Genomic DNA, 15150 nt, shown 5'->3' on the forward strand with positions numbered 1-15150 from the left:
GAGTTAAATATATTTTATTCTTTACTTATACTTAAAATTAATTTACTCACTTAACTAAATAATAACAAAATAACTAAAATAGTTTGTTAGAGAAGATATACCAATTTCAAATATCAAAATAATTAGACTCATTTAAATTTAAAAATAAAACTAATATTAAAATTTAGTCGTAATTATAAAAACTAATTTGAAATTTTTTAAAATACATAACATAAAACATTTTTAAACATAAGTAAAAAAACATATTTAATACTTTTCTTTTTCTATCATTAAGTAAGGGCCACTACCAATCCAAAGCCAAATAAAAAACAACACTACTGGCTACTGCCGTCCTACCACTCAACCTGCTTGTTAATAACCTAATCAAGCTAGAAAAAATTGGAAAGATGAATTGAAGTTAAAGATATAGGGCAATTCACAATCATTATAGAGCAAATGCATGTATTGACATGATATAACTAACCGAGCTGCCAAGGAGAACAAGCCTAAAACCTCCTGATATGATTGAGGTTAAAGATATAGAGCAATTCACAATCATTATAGAGCAAATGCATGTCTTGATATGATATAACTAACCGAGCTGCCAAGGAGAACAAGCCTAAAACCTCCTGGGAACAGCTGAGGGGTACACTCAAACACTACTAAGAGAAAACAACAGCTTACGATGATAAACGACACATCAAACCTCGCCACCTGCGGTCGAGCACCCAGTTCTGCAACTGGCTGCCAAATAGTGCAAATGGCGTGGACAAAATCTTATGAAATTCAAAATACATAACCAAATAGATACTGACGGTTACTGCATCCATGCAGAATTTAACAGTTGATAGCTTCAAGATCATCGTTCACTTCTTCTTTGCAGCAGCCTTGGTGATCTTGGCACCAGTTGGATCCTTCTTATCAACGCTCTTGATCACTCCAACAGCAACAGTCTGTCGCATGTCCCTAACAGCAAAACGACCAAGTGGGGGATATTCTGAGAAGGTCTCCACAACCATGGGCTTGGTCGGAATCATCTTCACAAAGCCAGCATCACCATTCTTGAGGAACTTGGGTTCCTTCTCAAGCTCCTTACCAGATCGCCTGTCAATCTTGGTTAGGATCTCAGCAAATTTGACCGCAATGTGGGAAGTGTGGCAATCAAGCACAGGTGCATATCCGTTGCCAATCTGTCCAGGATGGTTCATGATGATGACCTGAGAAGTGAAGCTAGCAGCCCCCTTTGCAGGATCATCCTTAGAGTTAGAGGCAACAAAACCACGCTTGAGATCCTTGACGGCAACATTCTTAACATTGAAACCAACGTTGTCGCCAGGGAGGGCCTCCTGCAGGGCCTCATGGTGCATCTCCACAGACTTAACTTCAGTAGTCAGGCCAGTGGGACCAAACGTGACAACCATACCAGGCTTAAGGACACCGGTTTCAACTCTGCCGACTGGAACAGTACCAATGCCGCCAATCTTGTAGACATCCTGGAGAGGAAGACGAAGGGGCTTGTCTGTGGGCCTCTTGGGCTCCTGGATCAAGTCGAGTGCATCAAGGAGAGTTGGGCCCTTGTACCAATCAAGGTTGGTGGACCTCTCAATCATGTTATCTCCCTCAAATCCAGATATGGGGACGAACGGGATCTTGTCAGGGTTGTACCCCACCTTCTTGAGGTAAGAAGAAACTTCCTTCACAATTTCATCATACCTAGCCTTTGAGTACTTTGGTGTGGTGGCATCCATCTAGAACAGAACAAAAAGAATAAGGCTTGCTCATGTCAATAGTACTCGATCATCCATTAACAAATATTGAGCACATGGATCTATGATGGAAAAAGGGGAAACAAGAATATTCTTCACATCTACTAACCATGATATTTATTGGATATTAATCCATTAAGATATTACAATCTACATAATAAAGCCAACAGGGTTACTGTGTTGCAAAGTTAACTCACATCCTCTGAATTCATTAATATATTTAAATGCATGGAAGAGCAAAAGACAGCTGCTATAAGCACACAGAGGTAACCAGTAAAGCAAACACATATAAACATTAGCCTTAAGCACACATGCTTTCACTGATAGATGACTGAGAATATTTACCTTGTTACAGCAGCAAATCATCTGTTTTACTCCCAGGGTGAAAGCAAGCAAGGCATGTTCACGGGTCTGGCCATCCTTTGAGATACCAGCTTCAAAACCACCAGTGGTAGAGTCAATGATCAGAACAGCACAGTCAGCCTGAGAGGTCCCAGTGATCATGTTCTTAATGAAATCACGATGCCCAGGGGCGTCAATGACTGTGCAGTAGTACTTGGTGGTCTCAAACTTCCAGAGAGCAATATCAATGGTAATTCCTCTCTCACGCTCAGCCTTGAGCTTGTCAAGAACCCAGGCATACTTGAATGACCTTTTGTTCATCTCAGCTGCTTCTTTCTCAAATCTCTCAATCACACGCTTGTCAATGCCACCCAATTTATAGATGAGGTGGCCAGTGGTAGTTGACTTGCCAGAGTCGACGTGGCCAATAACCACAATGTTGATGTGAACCTTCTCTTTACCCATGATTGCAGATGCTAAATGTTAACTGCTAAAGGCAAGAAAAAGTAAATAGAAGGCATCCCATGTTACTCTGAAAAAAACATTTATAAATGCAAATAGATAACATGAAAAGTCTTCCCGGCCTTGTCAAAGCCAAAATTGTAAATGTGAAATGAGCTGACAAAAATGGGGCTGACAAAAATGGGGCTGACAAAATTGGGACTTCGCATGATTAAACAAATAATTTATCATTATTTCGTGTTAAATATGAAGGTCAGTAATTAAAACAGTTGTATTTTTGAACAGGAAATAACTACAGCAGACATGACAAACTTTAACTGTCTCCATGTACAAATATTCACAGCCACTGAACCAGCCAGAACGAGCAATTGGCGACATATAGCCTTTCTAATCTTAAGATAGCTAAACATCATACCAGGGATACATAAGCAAACATATCTACTATATCCACCACTTATTCTGACATAGCCAGGTAGGTTCTACTTGGAGATAAAAACATTTCAGCATCCAATAGGATTTGAACCTATACCAAAGGTCGATATAACCTCTATCCTCCCATTAGACAATGGACGCTTTTCACCTCCAATAGATTCTGACGTTCTATGAAACAAATGATCAAGGCAATACATCATCAAATTAAGTAAGATAGTAAAATCGGAAACTTTAAACTATGTCACAGAAAAGAACCGCGTAATCCAAGCGATTACAACAAAAGGGTTACGATATCAAAGATCCGATGGTTTCCAATCACGGAGCTTCCTCAAACTCAGATCGAAATAACCTCACACACAATATATTTATGATGGAATTGAATTTAATAAGACGGAGCTAGAAATCTACCTAAATAAACCAAATCAAAAGGAGATATATGGATCAGGATCGATGTATATATGAGAAGAAAGAGCAGAAGGATCTCACCTCGAAGAAGGAGACGAGAGAAGAGACGGCGAGAAGAACGAAGAGAGCTTGGATGGAAAAAAGAAAACTTCTTCGCCCCCTTATAAAGAGATCCACGGTTCACTCGGGTCGCCTAGGGTTTCTCTTGACCGTCAGATCATCCATCGGTCGGCTCTGACGAATGGTGCTTTTCGGGCCGTTGAACGTTGATCGTACGTTGACGCCTTTTCCACGTCATTTTGTTGGTTTCGTGGGGTGCGCAAGATCTGTCCTGATGATACGTCTCCAATTCACATTATATATATACAATTAAATAACTTCGATTTTTTTTTTTTTGCTCTTATTTTCGAAAAAAAATAGTTTTGTTACTTTGTAACACAAAGACTTCAACCTCCTAAATGTCACTTCTATTAATTATCCATTTAATTTTCCTATTACAAAATATTACGTGATCTTATTTAAAGAAAAAAAAATGAAGAGAACCTACAAATAAAAATAATTCTTTAATATTTTATACAAGTTTAAGATATTAGATAGTTAACGAGCCAAAATAACAAAAAAGATAAACCGATATATCTATAGTAAAATGGTATAATTTAGAAATTTATGTGTAATTAACTCTATAAATTATAAATACCTTAAGATATAATTTCAGTATACAATACATTATGTATTGGTGCTTACTGAGTCAGCTTACCATTTGCATTCCCTAATTTTTGTTAGGTGGACTTGGATTTTTCTTTCATTATTGCACTTAAGACTGGATATCTCTCATTATTGGATTCACCATTTTCTTTTCTTTTTTCCTTTCGAGTGAGCTCGCAGGCACAAAGTTTATTCAATTCTTAAATATAGTAGAAAAGAAAGATAGAGTGACTGTTCCTTGATACAATATCAAAAAATAAGACATCAAATTTTAGGACATTAATAAAACACAATAGAAATAAGTACTCTAATAGCATATGCTGCTCTGTCGTGATTCGAGAGTTATATATATACAACTCTGTGATATCAAAAGATCGAAAAAGAAGCTAACGAGTTGAAAATAAAAGATCTTACACCCTCAGCCGATGTCGATATGGAATGGGCCGCCGTAATCAACGGCGAGAAGAGAGTGTTTGTAAATAGTAATGAGGCGGCGGGCTAGGAGTAGGAGACTCTCATTCATCTGGGAGACCCTCGACCGGGAAGCAATGGCAAGGAAGGAGACGGCGGTGCAAAGAAAAAAAAGCAATAAAAAGAGCTCGGATAGAGAGAGGTGCAGTATATATACATAGATAGACTTATATATATACTAAGAAAGGCCATAATAAGTGGTCCAAATGGTTTCACACTATTGGGCTGATGGTAGTCGTGTCAGCATTTTATTGGCGATCCAAATGCGTGGGCCCCCGTCCTACTCGACGCTTGTATCATTCCCTTCTACCAAAAGATGCCGTCCGTATTTTCTACCCAACAACGTCTCCCATTTCTTTCTCTCCCGCCTCTGCCAAACCTTTGAGTGATGGCTTCCGGCATCACTCCCGTCGAGCCCTTCTCGAATCCAAGAAGCGCGTCTCGAACCCTCGGTTCCTATCGTATGACGAATGGATCGACGAAGAAGAAGGGAGAAGGGAAGGGAGACGACGGCCACGAGCATTGGTCGAATTGCTTTAATCTTGCAGCGGCGTGGTCTTAGCTTCGCTGCTGGATCCTTCCGGGCTCTTCCAATCCCCTTCAAGTCCGCCGACGAATGCACTTCGATGCGGAAATCCTCTTATTATCAAAGATCTGGATGTAAAGATTTCCACAAGTAAGACCAAGAATTTGGATCCAAAGTAGATAGATTTATCGTCATTGGAACAGTATATGTGCCATGTAATTGGTAGTTTGGTAAAGCATCTTTAGATTCTTGATCATGGCTGCACTCCTCTTCCTTCTTCTTCTTCTCAATCTGGTCATAAGATGAATGAAGCTGTTACAAAAGGGAAAAAGGTCGATTTTGGTGGAATTCTATCGAACATGGGGTTCGCAAGTGTAGGAGGCGCATTTGCAGAGTTTGGGTGAGCAGGATGGTGAGGTTCGCAGAGCTTCTATTAGTGTTGGTTTTGATGAACATCTGAGTGGTTTGTCTCATAAGCTAGTTTGCTAACCATATCTTTGTCCACCGTTGAGCGGTTGTGATAAAAAACTTTCGACTATTTTGATTGATTGAGTTTGTTCCACAGTTGCGACGACAAGTCAAAGAGCACCCTGACAAGAAGAACACAGAAAATTGGTATGTGATTAACTGTAAACAGCACATCTAAGCAGTTGTGATTTGAGAGAACCAAGGTGGCTTCATGGCATTAGCATTCTATGTAAAGCTTATAGACTTATAGCTGATGTTTCTAAGATGTAGATGAACTTTCACTTTGTTAGACACATCATGATAGAATACTTTCTTGAACATTTCTTTGAACAAAGGAATTATTTGCACAGTTAGTTTCACAATTCATCTATCATCAGAGCACATCCTTAACTATTAATCTTCTTTTAGACAATTCCTTTTCTATCTATGTATGCATAGTGATTGCTGCCTTAAAAGAAAATTTCAGAAATTTTGTGAATTTTGTTTGTATGAATCTGATGTTTAGCTTTGTTTATTCATATATAGCCTCTCAAGACCTTGAAATTGCAATGAATAAAAGAAGGCTACCAAGGTCCAAGGAAATACCAAAATATGCTTGAGAATTCCTACACCGCACTAGAAGTCACATGTTTACAAACTCAATAGGTTGGAAACAATTTTTGTGCTTAATGGAGCAAAAGGAGCCAACTATTCTTAGAGCTCATACAAGCCTGTCTTTGAGCAAGTCTGGAACACTTCAGAAGAATAAAATATTGACATCCCTTCAGAAAGAAGGCCATCCTGCAAGTGAAGATTTGTTGCTACTATGTGTTATATGAATGCAGATTCTAGAGGATCTGTTTCTTACAGCCATTTTTGCAATTCTATGCTTCTTCTTCCTCTTCGGTAAGTTAGGTAACATTCATCAAGATGGCAGAAATCAAACACATTATTTTTGGTAAATTATTTCACAAACTCTGTTGTAGAATCACCTTTTTGTGATTAATTTTCGTACTCATATAGGAATATATGGTCTGAAGTGGCCACTGTTGTTTCAGTTTACCCACCTGTCGCAATAACTGCTGGAGGTGTTATAAAGCTGCTCTGGCAGGGGGGCCTTTGATAGTTGCATGTGCAGTTTCTACTTCTTTGATGCATCCTCTTGATACAATGAAGGCAAAGTCTCTCTCTCTCTCTCTCTCTCTCTCTCTCTCTCTCTCTCTCTCAATATACATAGATATAGAGGTTCCATTCATCTTAGATGACTTTCTGAGTCAAAAAGTTTAAGCCATCTGTCAGTGGGATTATTTTCTAAAGGAATAAGTTGACTTATTTTTTTGTAATTAAGCGAAAAGAAAACCCAATCATAGCTGCATACGCTGATATCCATTTACACATCACTGGATACTTGGATATGTTATTATATCTTGATAAATAAACAAAAGATGCAGTTCAATTGGAGCTTTCCAGCAGGGGCTTGATGGAGCTGCCCAACAGAAAAGTTATGTAAAAATCAGTCAGTAGTTGCAGAGAATCTCTAAATTTTGTATGCTCAGAAGTTCTTTCTCCGAAATTGGAGGATGCAAAACTAGGCTAGCTAAAGTAGAAAAGGTTAGTGAAGTTGGAGCAAACATAAGACAGCATAGACAGCATAGACAGCATAGACAGCAAATGACACATTATAAGGTTATGGTTTGTCACATTTAAATGTATCATTTCATGGTTTCGCACTACAAAGATTAAAAAGATTTTCTCACAACAGTTTTCAGACTTATTTGAGGGAAATCTTACTTGCTAGTGCATAATGGTGTTTGAGCTCTAAGAGAGGTGAAGTTTCATGAAGAAGAGTGCAGCTAGATCTGATAACAAGTGACAGAGTGAGAGCCATTTGCATGACATTGGAGTTTTTCACCATTATAGTAGAATAAATAAAACTATACAAAAGAATATGTTGAGAAATTTTATATCAGAATGAGTACTTAAATATGATGGGCATATTCACCATTAGGATTTTTTTCCATTAGAGAAATAAGTACTATTTATATCTTACCCACAGTCTCCTGCTAGGTTAGTTCAGATTTATTTTCTTCTTTTTCGTGGTTGTGTCGAGAATTTCTTCTTTCTTCTTTCCACCTGTATGTCATTGTATCCTAATACGTAAAATGTAACATAACTCTGCTCTAGTGGACTGGAGTACAACCATCAACTTTGTCATTTCCACTACCAGTGTCAAAACATCACAAATTGGGCTTCACGGACTGTACAGACGTTCTATCCAGCAATTCTTGGACAGTTTTCAAGGTTAGTTACTCTTATCCTGTGCATCTTCGAATCTCCACTGCAACTTTGATTCAATATGAATTTCTCAAGAAAAGAAGAAAAAGTACTGTGGCTCAATTTTGCTGTCTTTTACACCCATGGATTGCGGACTGGTGCTTTTGAAGCGATCAAGCTTGTATTAGTAATTGTTGCTCCTGCACTTTCGGAGATTCAGGTCAAGACCATATGCTTCTCTGACCTCAGTTCTGTCATGCAACCTCATAAATTTTCCTAATTGCTTTACTAAAGTATCAGCTTCCACTTGATTGATAAACTTTAAGGTCATACTATGCTTACCTCTATTTATGCTATTCTATATTGACTGCATTGCATATTTAATCATAACAATATGTTCATTGAGGTGTCTGTGCCTCATATTCTTATTGCATAAGTGGCTAATTTATGATTACTCTTTGGTTTTAACTGAGCCATATGCGGCTTACTGTCCTTATAAAATTAGTGTACTTGCTCACTTTGAGAAGATTCTCTAGTCTCCACAGATGGAATTAATCGACATTTGTTGTCACAGTGGGAAAACGGTGTATCTACATCTCCTAAGAGTAAGTATAACAGCACAGTGCATGAAAGTGAAAGTAAAACAGAAAAAATTCTTGATCTAGGGATTTTGATAATTGGGCAAGTTACCTTGAGTAAGCTGTGTTTTGAAGCCTTAACTCGTGCAGATTCAATCTATCTCATTATTCAGTAGCGCAATTCTGGGAACAGCAATATGAATTCCCTATGAGGTCCTACAGCAATGGTTGCAGGCTGACATTTTTGACAATATAAGGGACGCATCTCAGGGAACTCTTCGCCGTGATGGTACCCGAGGTTTCTTTCATGGAACTGGTGCTACACTTTGCCGCGAGGTTCCTTTCTATGTGTCTATGAATGGGGCCTCTATGCAATCTGATTTTCTTTAAATCACTTGAACATGACTGCATTCTGAATCTTTTTCCCACTCTTGATATTTCAAAAATTTATGATCAGTTCTTGTCGGCATTGTTAGGACTTTCAGATAACTCAAGATAGCCAACGTCAATTATGCAAAATATAGTATCAATAGCAATTCACAAATGGCTGGTTTTATAATAACATATCTTAACTTTCAAAATGGTGGAAAGAAGGATGGATGGAGTATGTTTATGTTTCTAGTAGTTGTTTCAACAATTAGGAGATTGCATGTCAAAGAACCCACTATTGAAATATGTCACCTTCTTATTATTCTGAAGCCGAAAACTTGGGCTCATGAATGATTGCTCAACTCTTGATTTCTGCTCAGGATGTTCAGAATGGGAAACCATCTTAATAGGGGCATTGTCCGGTGGACTTCCTGCCAGTAATTCCACACTGCTGCGAGATAATGAACAAAAGAATGATGACTGCCCCCACAGGGCTCTCCCAGGTTCTTCTGGATTCCACACTTAATTTTAATTTGCAGGCTACGAGTTAGCGAAGAATGCAGTTGATGGAACTGAACATATAGCGGATGAGCAGTTGTGCAAAAAGAGCATGGTCATTTCCAGGTAGAGCTACCTAAGTGTACATTGCTGTAAAAATATTTTCAGTGTTCTTTGTACTAGCAAAGAACTCCATGATTCTATATGACAAATCTGGAGCTTGACGAATACATAGAGAGCTAAATTAACATCGAGAAATTTGTCAACTATGTAAATATTTCATTTTTCATTGCAGAGCAATCTTGTGCTATTTTGAAATGCCATCTTCTGGTTGCTGCTGTACATATGATTTCTTCTGTGTGCAGAATTTTATCTGCTGGTCTTTCTGGGCAGATTGCTTACTACATCCGTGAGCTTCGCACGTCTCCACTCTCCTCCATTTACTTGGACCAGTGATCTATATCCGTTAAATCTCTTCCCATTGCGCACTATTTATTGCTTTATGATTTAAATTTTTAGGGCAACTTTTAAAAAATAGGGCGTGAAATCATATTCAGATAGTTAAATGAGCTCATGTTGTATGAGTAATATCTAACTCGAATGCATGGGCAACGACATCACCGATTTAATTGAAGCATCATTAAGTTTTTATTTCTCTAAAAATTCAGCCGGTTATAATCAAGTTGACCTGGCTTTTTTTGGTGAAGTATCTGCCCAAATTTAACCCTTCTCTGAAAGGAAGATGGCCAGATGGGCATGGTTGCTTGTTAGTTACCCAACCAGCAGTCCTAACTTCCATTCTTTTGGTCACAAATATTTTAGGCAAGGTATAGCTTCAGATAAATTGAGATCCAGAATAAACGCAACAATCCGATGGATAATTCTTTTTCTTATTCAATTCATCAGGAACAGACGAAGGAAAAGCTAATTATAGATTATGTGATCAGCAAGCAAAAGTTACGTGATCAAATATTCTAAGACAAAAGACGAGCCTGATGGCATATCCTGAGCATCTCTCTACTACTAGATGCCTTTTTCTATTTAGATTCTTCTTGTCCATCTCATCCCACGGTAACAATTTCTATATCAAACTTTTGCTTGAAAGAAGAAAAGTAGGAAACAAATAAAAATGAAACTCTTTATTTTTATCATTCATAAGTTCGAAGATTAAATATGGGGCTAGACATCCTTTTTAAATATAGAGACATTTATATCATACCAAACTTTATCTAATACATTAAGTCATCTAATTTATATTCAAATTATGTGCGTCGCTGAATAATTACTCAAAATTGATGCAGTCGAAACCTACTCTAACATGTTGCACTGTTGAACTGCTATTTCAAATCAACCATACCGTCGAACCATCAACTGAGTCGAATTGTTAAGCCAAGCTACCAAATAAAATTTTTTTCTACAATAATTATTTGGGACTAAAATTAATCCCATGATCCGAAAGAATGACTAACTAACTCTACTAGAGTTGGTTGGTTGGTAATAAAAAATTAAAATGAAACGCTTGCCAGGCATATCAAATATGAACATACTTATATGAAAACATACCTTCTGCAGCCCGGAAGCAATAAATTCCTGCAGTCAAGATACTTGTCAGCCATGATTGGCCATTGATAACTTGAAACCAATCAAAAATTGCCAGTTATCTTGATTGCAGGAACTTCCTGCATCCTCTGCTGCAGCTTTTGATCCATTCGTATTTCCAAGAGCACCAATCTCAGCCAAGTATGTGCCAAGAATTATTACAAGAATTTTCTCCATTCCCAAATAAAGAAAACAATTGACGTCTAGAATAAGCAATTGATGGAGACAGTTAATATAGTTTGTATGGACAAAAGAGTTCCATCAAACTTTCCATTCACAATAAGAAACTCTTTTGATACTATAGCAGAGGAGTCGAAGAACTTCTCTGAGTCATACCAAGCTTTGATATCCTCTCCTCAGGCAATGGTTCAGATCAGGGAGTTGTATCCTTTGTTCACAGGTTCTTGATACATTGGTGTATTACTTGAATCCATCTTTTTGCAACCTGAAATATAGGAATTCTTAAATTTATATGATACAATTACTAGATTATATTGATCTTAATTTGGCGAGGATTAATGCTATGTGAAAAAGAGCACAACAGAGTATGTATGCAAGATCTTTGATATTCTTATTTACCTTTAGTGATAACCTTGACCCGCCTTCCTCCCCTGGGGAATTTTGCTTCCAAGTCGGATCATCATGCCCATGTCGATCGAAGAGGTAGTTGGAAAGAAGAACAGCATGGTGTTTGTATTCTTTTCTGCTTGTCTTGAAGCTGAATGAATTGATTGATCTTTGTTTTGCATAGTATGAGATAGGTCTGGGCTACACCATTATGAAGATGGAGCAACAGAACACTAACAGCAAAGAAGGGGTGGAGATACTGCAGAACAAACCTTTTGAGGATGAACTGCTTGGGAAGGGCCATTATGCATCAAAAATTTATCATCTGCAGAGGTATGCCAATGATAGATCCTTATTTCGCCGTCGTTAAGTATGATGTTTATTTATCTTTTTTCCTCCAAATATATCACACATAAACAATGATAGTAGGTTCAACTTGAGATAGGTCAGTAAAGCATGACAAGGAAGCCAAAACTCAGAGAAAACATTAAAGGGCTAAATTTTGTCTGATGGGTTAAAGAAGAGGACACAGAAATCAAAGAGGTATAGTCTGTCAGAAGTTGCTAAGATTTTCAGAATACTTGGAATAAAGCTGCTATCGAGTAAGATCGGCAAATATAACCCCAAAAGGATGGGAGGAGACATGGACTTAGATGAGAAGGAATAAGTAACTTGCAATCTAGAAGACCTAAGTTCAAAATAATGCTAATGCAGGACATGAAAAGTAAAACATACAAATCCTATTTTATGAAATAATTAAGAAAAATCTGTCGTACTAATGAATAAATAAGTAGAACATGCTTTACAATGTCTTATATTTTATACATAGAAGGCCAACAATTGGATGCTAACAGTACTGCTGGAAACATTCTTGTAATAAAGATAGAAAACTGCACCGTAACTAAACTTTTTAAGTCATTCTTATAGGGTATAAGTATAAGAACCTTTCTCTAAAGTTATGTCAGCTTATCACCATGAACCATTCTTCTGTAGCAAAATTCCATCTTGGCTGAAGACATTTGCACCAACAAGTGCTCTTACAGTGCAAGAGGAATCCTGGTATGCATATCCCAAAAGCAAAACAGGTTTGTTAACACACTTTTTCAGCCTTGAAGACTATACGTTTCAGCACTGATGCTAAATTTCTTTCTTTTTGTTGCCATGAATTCAACCTTCGTTCAAGACAGTAATCAAGGTAAATATATTCTTACTCATTAGATATTGAACTGTATACAGTTGATAAACGCAGATGGTATTAACATGCTAAGCTTTGAAATATTAGACAACTTAGCTAATTTCTCATCAGTTCCATTGTCAACAGTGCCCATTTTTTGCCAAGTGTTCGCTGACTATTGAAACTGTTAATAAGCCTGACAATGGTTGTTCTGAAAATGTAAGTACTTTAAATTCATTGATGAGGGATCATTCACAACATCACTCATTCAGATAGTGACCAATGACAAACCAGGTGCATTGTTTGAATGATAAGCAACTAGCTGCAAGGGAAGTGGAGGTTATTGATATAACATCACTCTCAAAGGATTACTGGAGTAAAGTAATAGGAGGATCTAATGTGGACTTGTCAAAATTCAAATCTCAACGAACAGGTCGGGGTCCTCTTCTAAAAGGATGGATGGTATGCACTTTTCTCCAATTAGATCCAACTTTTTGTTTCACTACATTCAGCCTTAAACTGAGAAGTCTGCACAGTTTGGCTTCCACTTTCAATTATTTATTTTCTTGGTCGATCTAGAGCTAGAATTGATGCTTGATACTCTGAAAGATGAATATAACATTAGATTCTTCTCTCTGTCCAACATGGCCATTTTTTTTTTGATCCAAGCAGATGAACGTCATATGACATATATAAACATGACATGTTTTGTACACTTGTCTAATCAGCACTAGCATCATTCTCTTAATGGCCTTTCTCATTGAAGTGCCCTGCATATGGTGTGCAATGAATTTTATTTACTAGATATATTCTGACATATGCCATGTCACAGGATTCATGTCAACCAGTCATGACGACATACAAATTAGTGACAATTGATGCTCCTATCTGGGGTTTTGGCGATCGTTTGGAGGAATGCCTTGTTGCGGTATGTTGAGCTCACAACACTCTATTTAGTTAAATCATAAATCATAAATCATACCATAGATATAAACTCCGCCTGTTTCGAATTACAAATCTAGCATGGATAGATAAGATATGATATTCCTCACATCTTTAGAAAATTAGAAACGTTGTGTATCTCACAGGGCGAAAGGGCATTGTTTTCAGCATGTCACAGGCTCTGTTTTGCATGGATTGATGAGTGGTGTGGGATGACTGTGGAACAAATATGTGAATTGGAAAGACAAAATGACTTGATACTCAAGAAGGTGAGTGTTGTCTTTTATGGATTTTACCCAAAAATTTCATATTTTAGTACTAAGCACTCAACTTCCGTAAGAACTTATTAATTTCTCATGAAGAGAGTATTGTAAGAATAACCCTGAACAATCTATCAAACCAGCTAATAAATCAGAACTTCATTTATTATATAACAACATATTATGCAAATAGTAGGCAGAGTAGTATGCTGCAACAAAATGACAAATAATGCCTGCCACTTCTTTAAATTTACCGATCGTCGGGAAATAGGCTATAATGTGTAAGAACTCTAATTCTTTCTATTTTTTACCTTTCTTTCTTTACCAATCCAATAGTGGCCGATACAACTTTTATGATATAGGCGGCAAAATCTTTTGTATACTGGATTTTCCATAATATTTCAATCATCCAGTAGCTCTAATCAGTGTTTTCCTGACCAAATCAGAGGTTCCTAAAGTCATCAATGGCAGGGAATAAGCGCGATGTCAAAAGGAAAACCCCACAGGACAGCATAATTGTTGTTGGAAGTTGTAAATAGTGATCAAAAGATGAAAGATTTCGTACATATGAGCCGGAGAAGGCAAAGGAAATTACATGCTTGAAGGGATGCAGCGAAGACTCAACAGGCTGAGGAACAGAATCATATTAACATATTTTACTCAAATTCTGTTTACTATGGTTCTTTATGGTATCAGTACTTATTTCTACCTCAACAAATACCTATAATTTGATTCTTCTAGACTTATTCTTCAAATATATTTTTGTTGTATAATAACACTGCTCTATCTCCACAATTTAAGGCAGATGAGTTGGGTCTTGCTGCAATTTGATTCAAGAGCATGCCTACTAAGTTTCGTTATCACAGAGGAGGTAAAGTTCATAACAAGACTGACAGTCACACTACAAGACACCAAGAACTAGCCAAATAAACAAATATACTCTAAATTCACTGGAGGAATAAAGAGAAAGAATCTAATGAGACCTTGTTAGTCCTCAAAATTGAATATTTCAAGCTTCTGATGGTAAGGAAGTAAGGCCAGCATATTAACACTATGTAAAACACTTCATAGCAACAGAGAATATGAGACAACGGATTAGCACATACCTTGTGAGACACAACGAAAAGCGCCACAAAACTTGCATTTGTTCTGTTTGCTATAATGCCTGAAGCGAGTGGTGTACATGAACACAGCCGGTAACTATTCCATCTGTGAGTATAACCCACAAATCGTTCGTCAAAATGCCGCAGTATAACAAGGGTGAGCGACGGGCTTTGCTTGGACCGGGCTAGACTTAACCAAAGCCCTAGAACCTACTGGGCTTGGGGTGGCCCAAGAGAAGTTACTCTACATG

General features: G+C 37.5%; 3 protein-coding genes and 1 long non-coding RNA gene across 16 annotated transcripts; 2 read left to right on the forward strand and 2 right to left on the reverse strand.

Moving 5' to 3' along the window:
- Nucleotides 1-519: 519 nt before the first annotated feature.
- LOC140791393 (elongation factor 1-alpha-like) lies at nucleotides 520-3707 on the reverse strand. 2 transcript variants are annotated; one of them, XM_073141948.1, is made up of 3 exons: nucleotides 3468-3707; nucleotides 2091-2574; nucleotides 520-1727 (listed from the first exon to the last, which is right to left on the reverse strand). In XM_073141948.1, the coding sequence occupies exons 2-3, from the start codon at nucleotides 2550-2552 to the stop codon at nucleotides 846-848; spliced, it is 1344 nt and encodes a 447-aa protein (XP_072998049.1). In that variant the 5' UTR covers nucleotides 2553-2574; nucleotides 3468-3707; the 3' UTR covers nucleotides 520-845. The 2 variants fall into 2 exon arrangements, with proteins under 2 accessions (XP_072998049.1, XP_072998050.1); XM_073141949.1 differs by having other exon boundaries at nucleotides 2091-2577; nucleotides 3468-3521.
- A 1209-nt stretch (nucleotides 3708-4916) lies between these two features.
- Nucleotides 4917-9749, forward strand: LOC140790220 (uncharacterized). Of its 12 annotated transcripts, XM_073140198.1 has the most exons (7): nucleotides 4917-5703; nucleotides 6082-6493; nucleotides 6576-6711; nucleotides 7720-7836; nucleotides 8384-8414; nucleotides 8538-8723; nucleotides 9137-9541. In XM_073140198.1, the coding sequence occupies exons 2-6, from the start codon at nucleotides 6375-6377 to the stop codon at nucleotides 8561-8563; spliced, it is 429 nt and encodes a 142-aa protein (XP_072996299.1). In that variant the 5' UTR covers nucleotides 4917-5703; nucleotides 6082-6374; the 3' UTR covers nucleotides 8564-8723; nucleotides 9137-9541. The 12 variants fall into 12 exon arrangements, 1 of the variants encoding a protein (XP_072996299.1); XR_012109342.1 differs by having other exon boundaries at nucleotides 6082-7836; nucleotides 8346-8414; nucleotides 9137-9542; XR_012109336.1 differs by adding an exon at nucleotides 9620-9749 and having other exon boundaries at nucleotides 6082-8723; nucleotides 9137-9380.
- Nucleotides 9750-11008: 1259 nt separating this feature from the next.
- On the reverse strand, nucleotides 11009-15010 carry LOC140790091 (uncharacterized). The gene is made up of 4 exons (XR_012109309.1): nucleotides 14903-15010; nucleotides 12365-12476; nucleotides 11433-11745; nucleotides 11009-11298 (listed from the first exon to the last, which is right to left on the reverse strand). It is a non-coding gene; the product is annotated as an uncharacterized lncRNA (long non-coding RNA).
- Nucleotides 11612-14551, forward strand: LOC140790090 (uncharacterized). The gene is made up of 7 exons (XM_073140015.1): nucleotides 11612-11753; nucleotides 12414-12505; nucleotides 12727-12813; nucleotides 12889-13056; nucleotides 13427-13522; nucleotides 13683-13805; nucleotides 14243-14551. Exons 2-7 carry the CDS (start codon nucleotides 12482-12484, stop codon nucleotides 14333-14335), a joined length of 591 nt encoding a protein of 196 aa, XP_072996116.1. The 5' UTR covers nucleotides 11612-11753; nucleotides 12414-12481; the 3' UTR covers nucleotides 14336-14551.
- Nucleotides 15011-15150: the final 140 nt, after the last annotated feature.

The sequence above is a fragment of the Typha latifolia genome, chromosome 6, assembly GCF_019914945.1.
Source record: "Typha latifolia isolate L0001 chromosome 6, TyphaL0001v2, whole genome shotgun sequence".
Classification (NCBI taxonomy): Eukaryota; Viridiplantae; Streptophyta; class Magnoliopsida; order Poales; family Typhaceae; genus Typha; species Typha latifolia.

What these genes read in the sequence shown, in the direction of transcription:
- LOC140791393 (XM_073141948.1), bottom strand. Translation starts at nt 2,552, where the DNA reads ATGGGTAAAGAGAAGGTTCACATCAACATTGTGGTTATTGGCCACGTC. An exon ending in TGATTTGCTGCTGTAACAAG is followed by an intron (nt 1,728 to 2,090) that starts GTAAATATTCTC and finishes GTTCTGTTCTAG; the next exon opens with ATGGATGCCACCACACCAAA.
- LOC140790220 (XM_073140198.1), top strand. Translation starts at nt 6,375, where the DNA reads ATGCAGATTCTAGAGGATCTGTTTCTTACAGCCATTTTTGCAATTCTA. An exon ending in ATCCTCTTGATACAATGAAG is followed by an intron (nt 6,712 to 7,719) that starts GCAAAGTCTCTC and finishes ACTCTGCTCTAG; the next exon opens with TGGACTGGAGTACAACCATC. An exon ending in TGTATCTACATCTCCTAAGA is followed by an intron (nt 8,415 to 8,537) that starts GTAAGTATAACA and finishes TAACTCGTGCAG; the next exon opens with ATTCAATCTATCTCATTATT.
- LOC140790090 (XM_073140015.1), top strand. Translation starts at nt 12,482, where the DNA reads ATGCATATCCCAAAAGCAAAACAG. An exon ending in ATATCCCAAAAGCAAAACAG is followed by an intron (nt 12,506 to 12,726) that starts GTTTGTTAACAC and finishes ATTTCTCATCAG; the next exon opens with TTCCATTGTCAACAGTGCCC. An exon ending in ACAATGGTTGTTCTGAAAAT is followed by an intron (nt 12,814 to 12,888) that starts GTAAGTACTTTA and finishes ATGACAAACCAG; the next exon opens with GTGCATTGTTTGAATGATAA.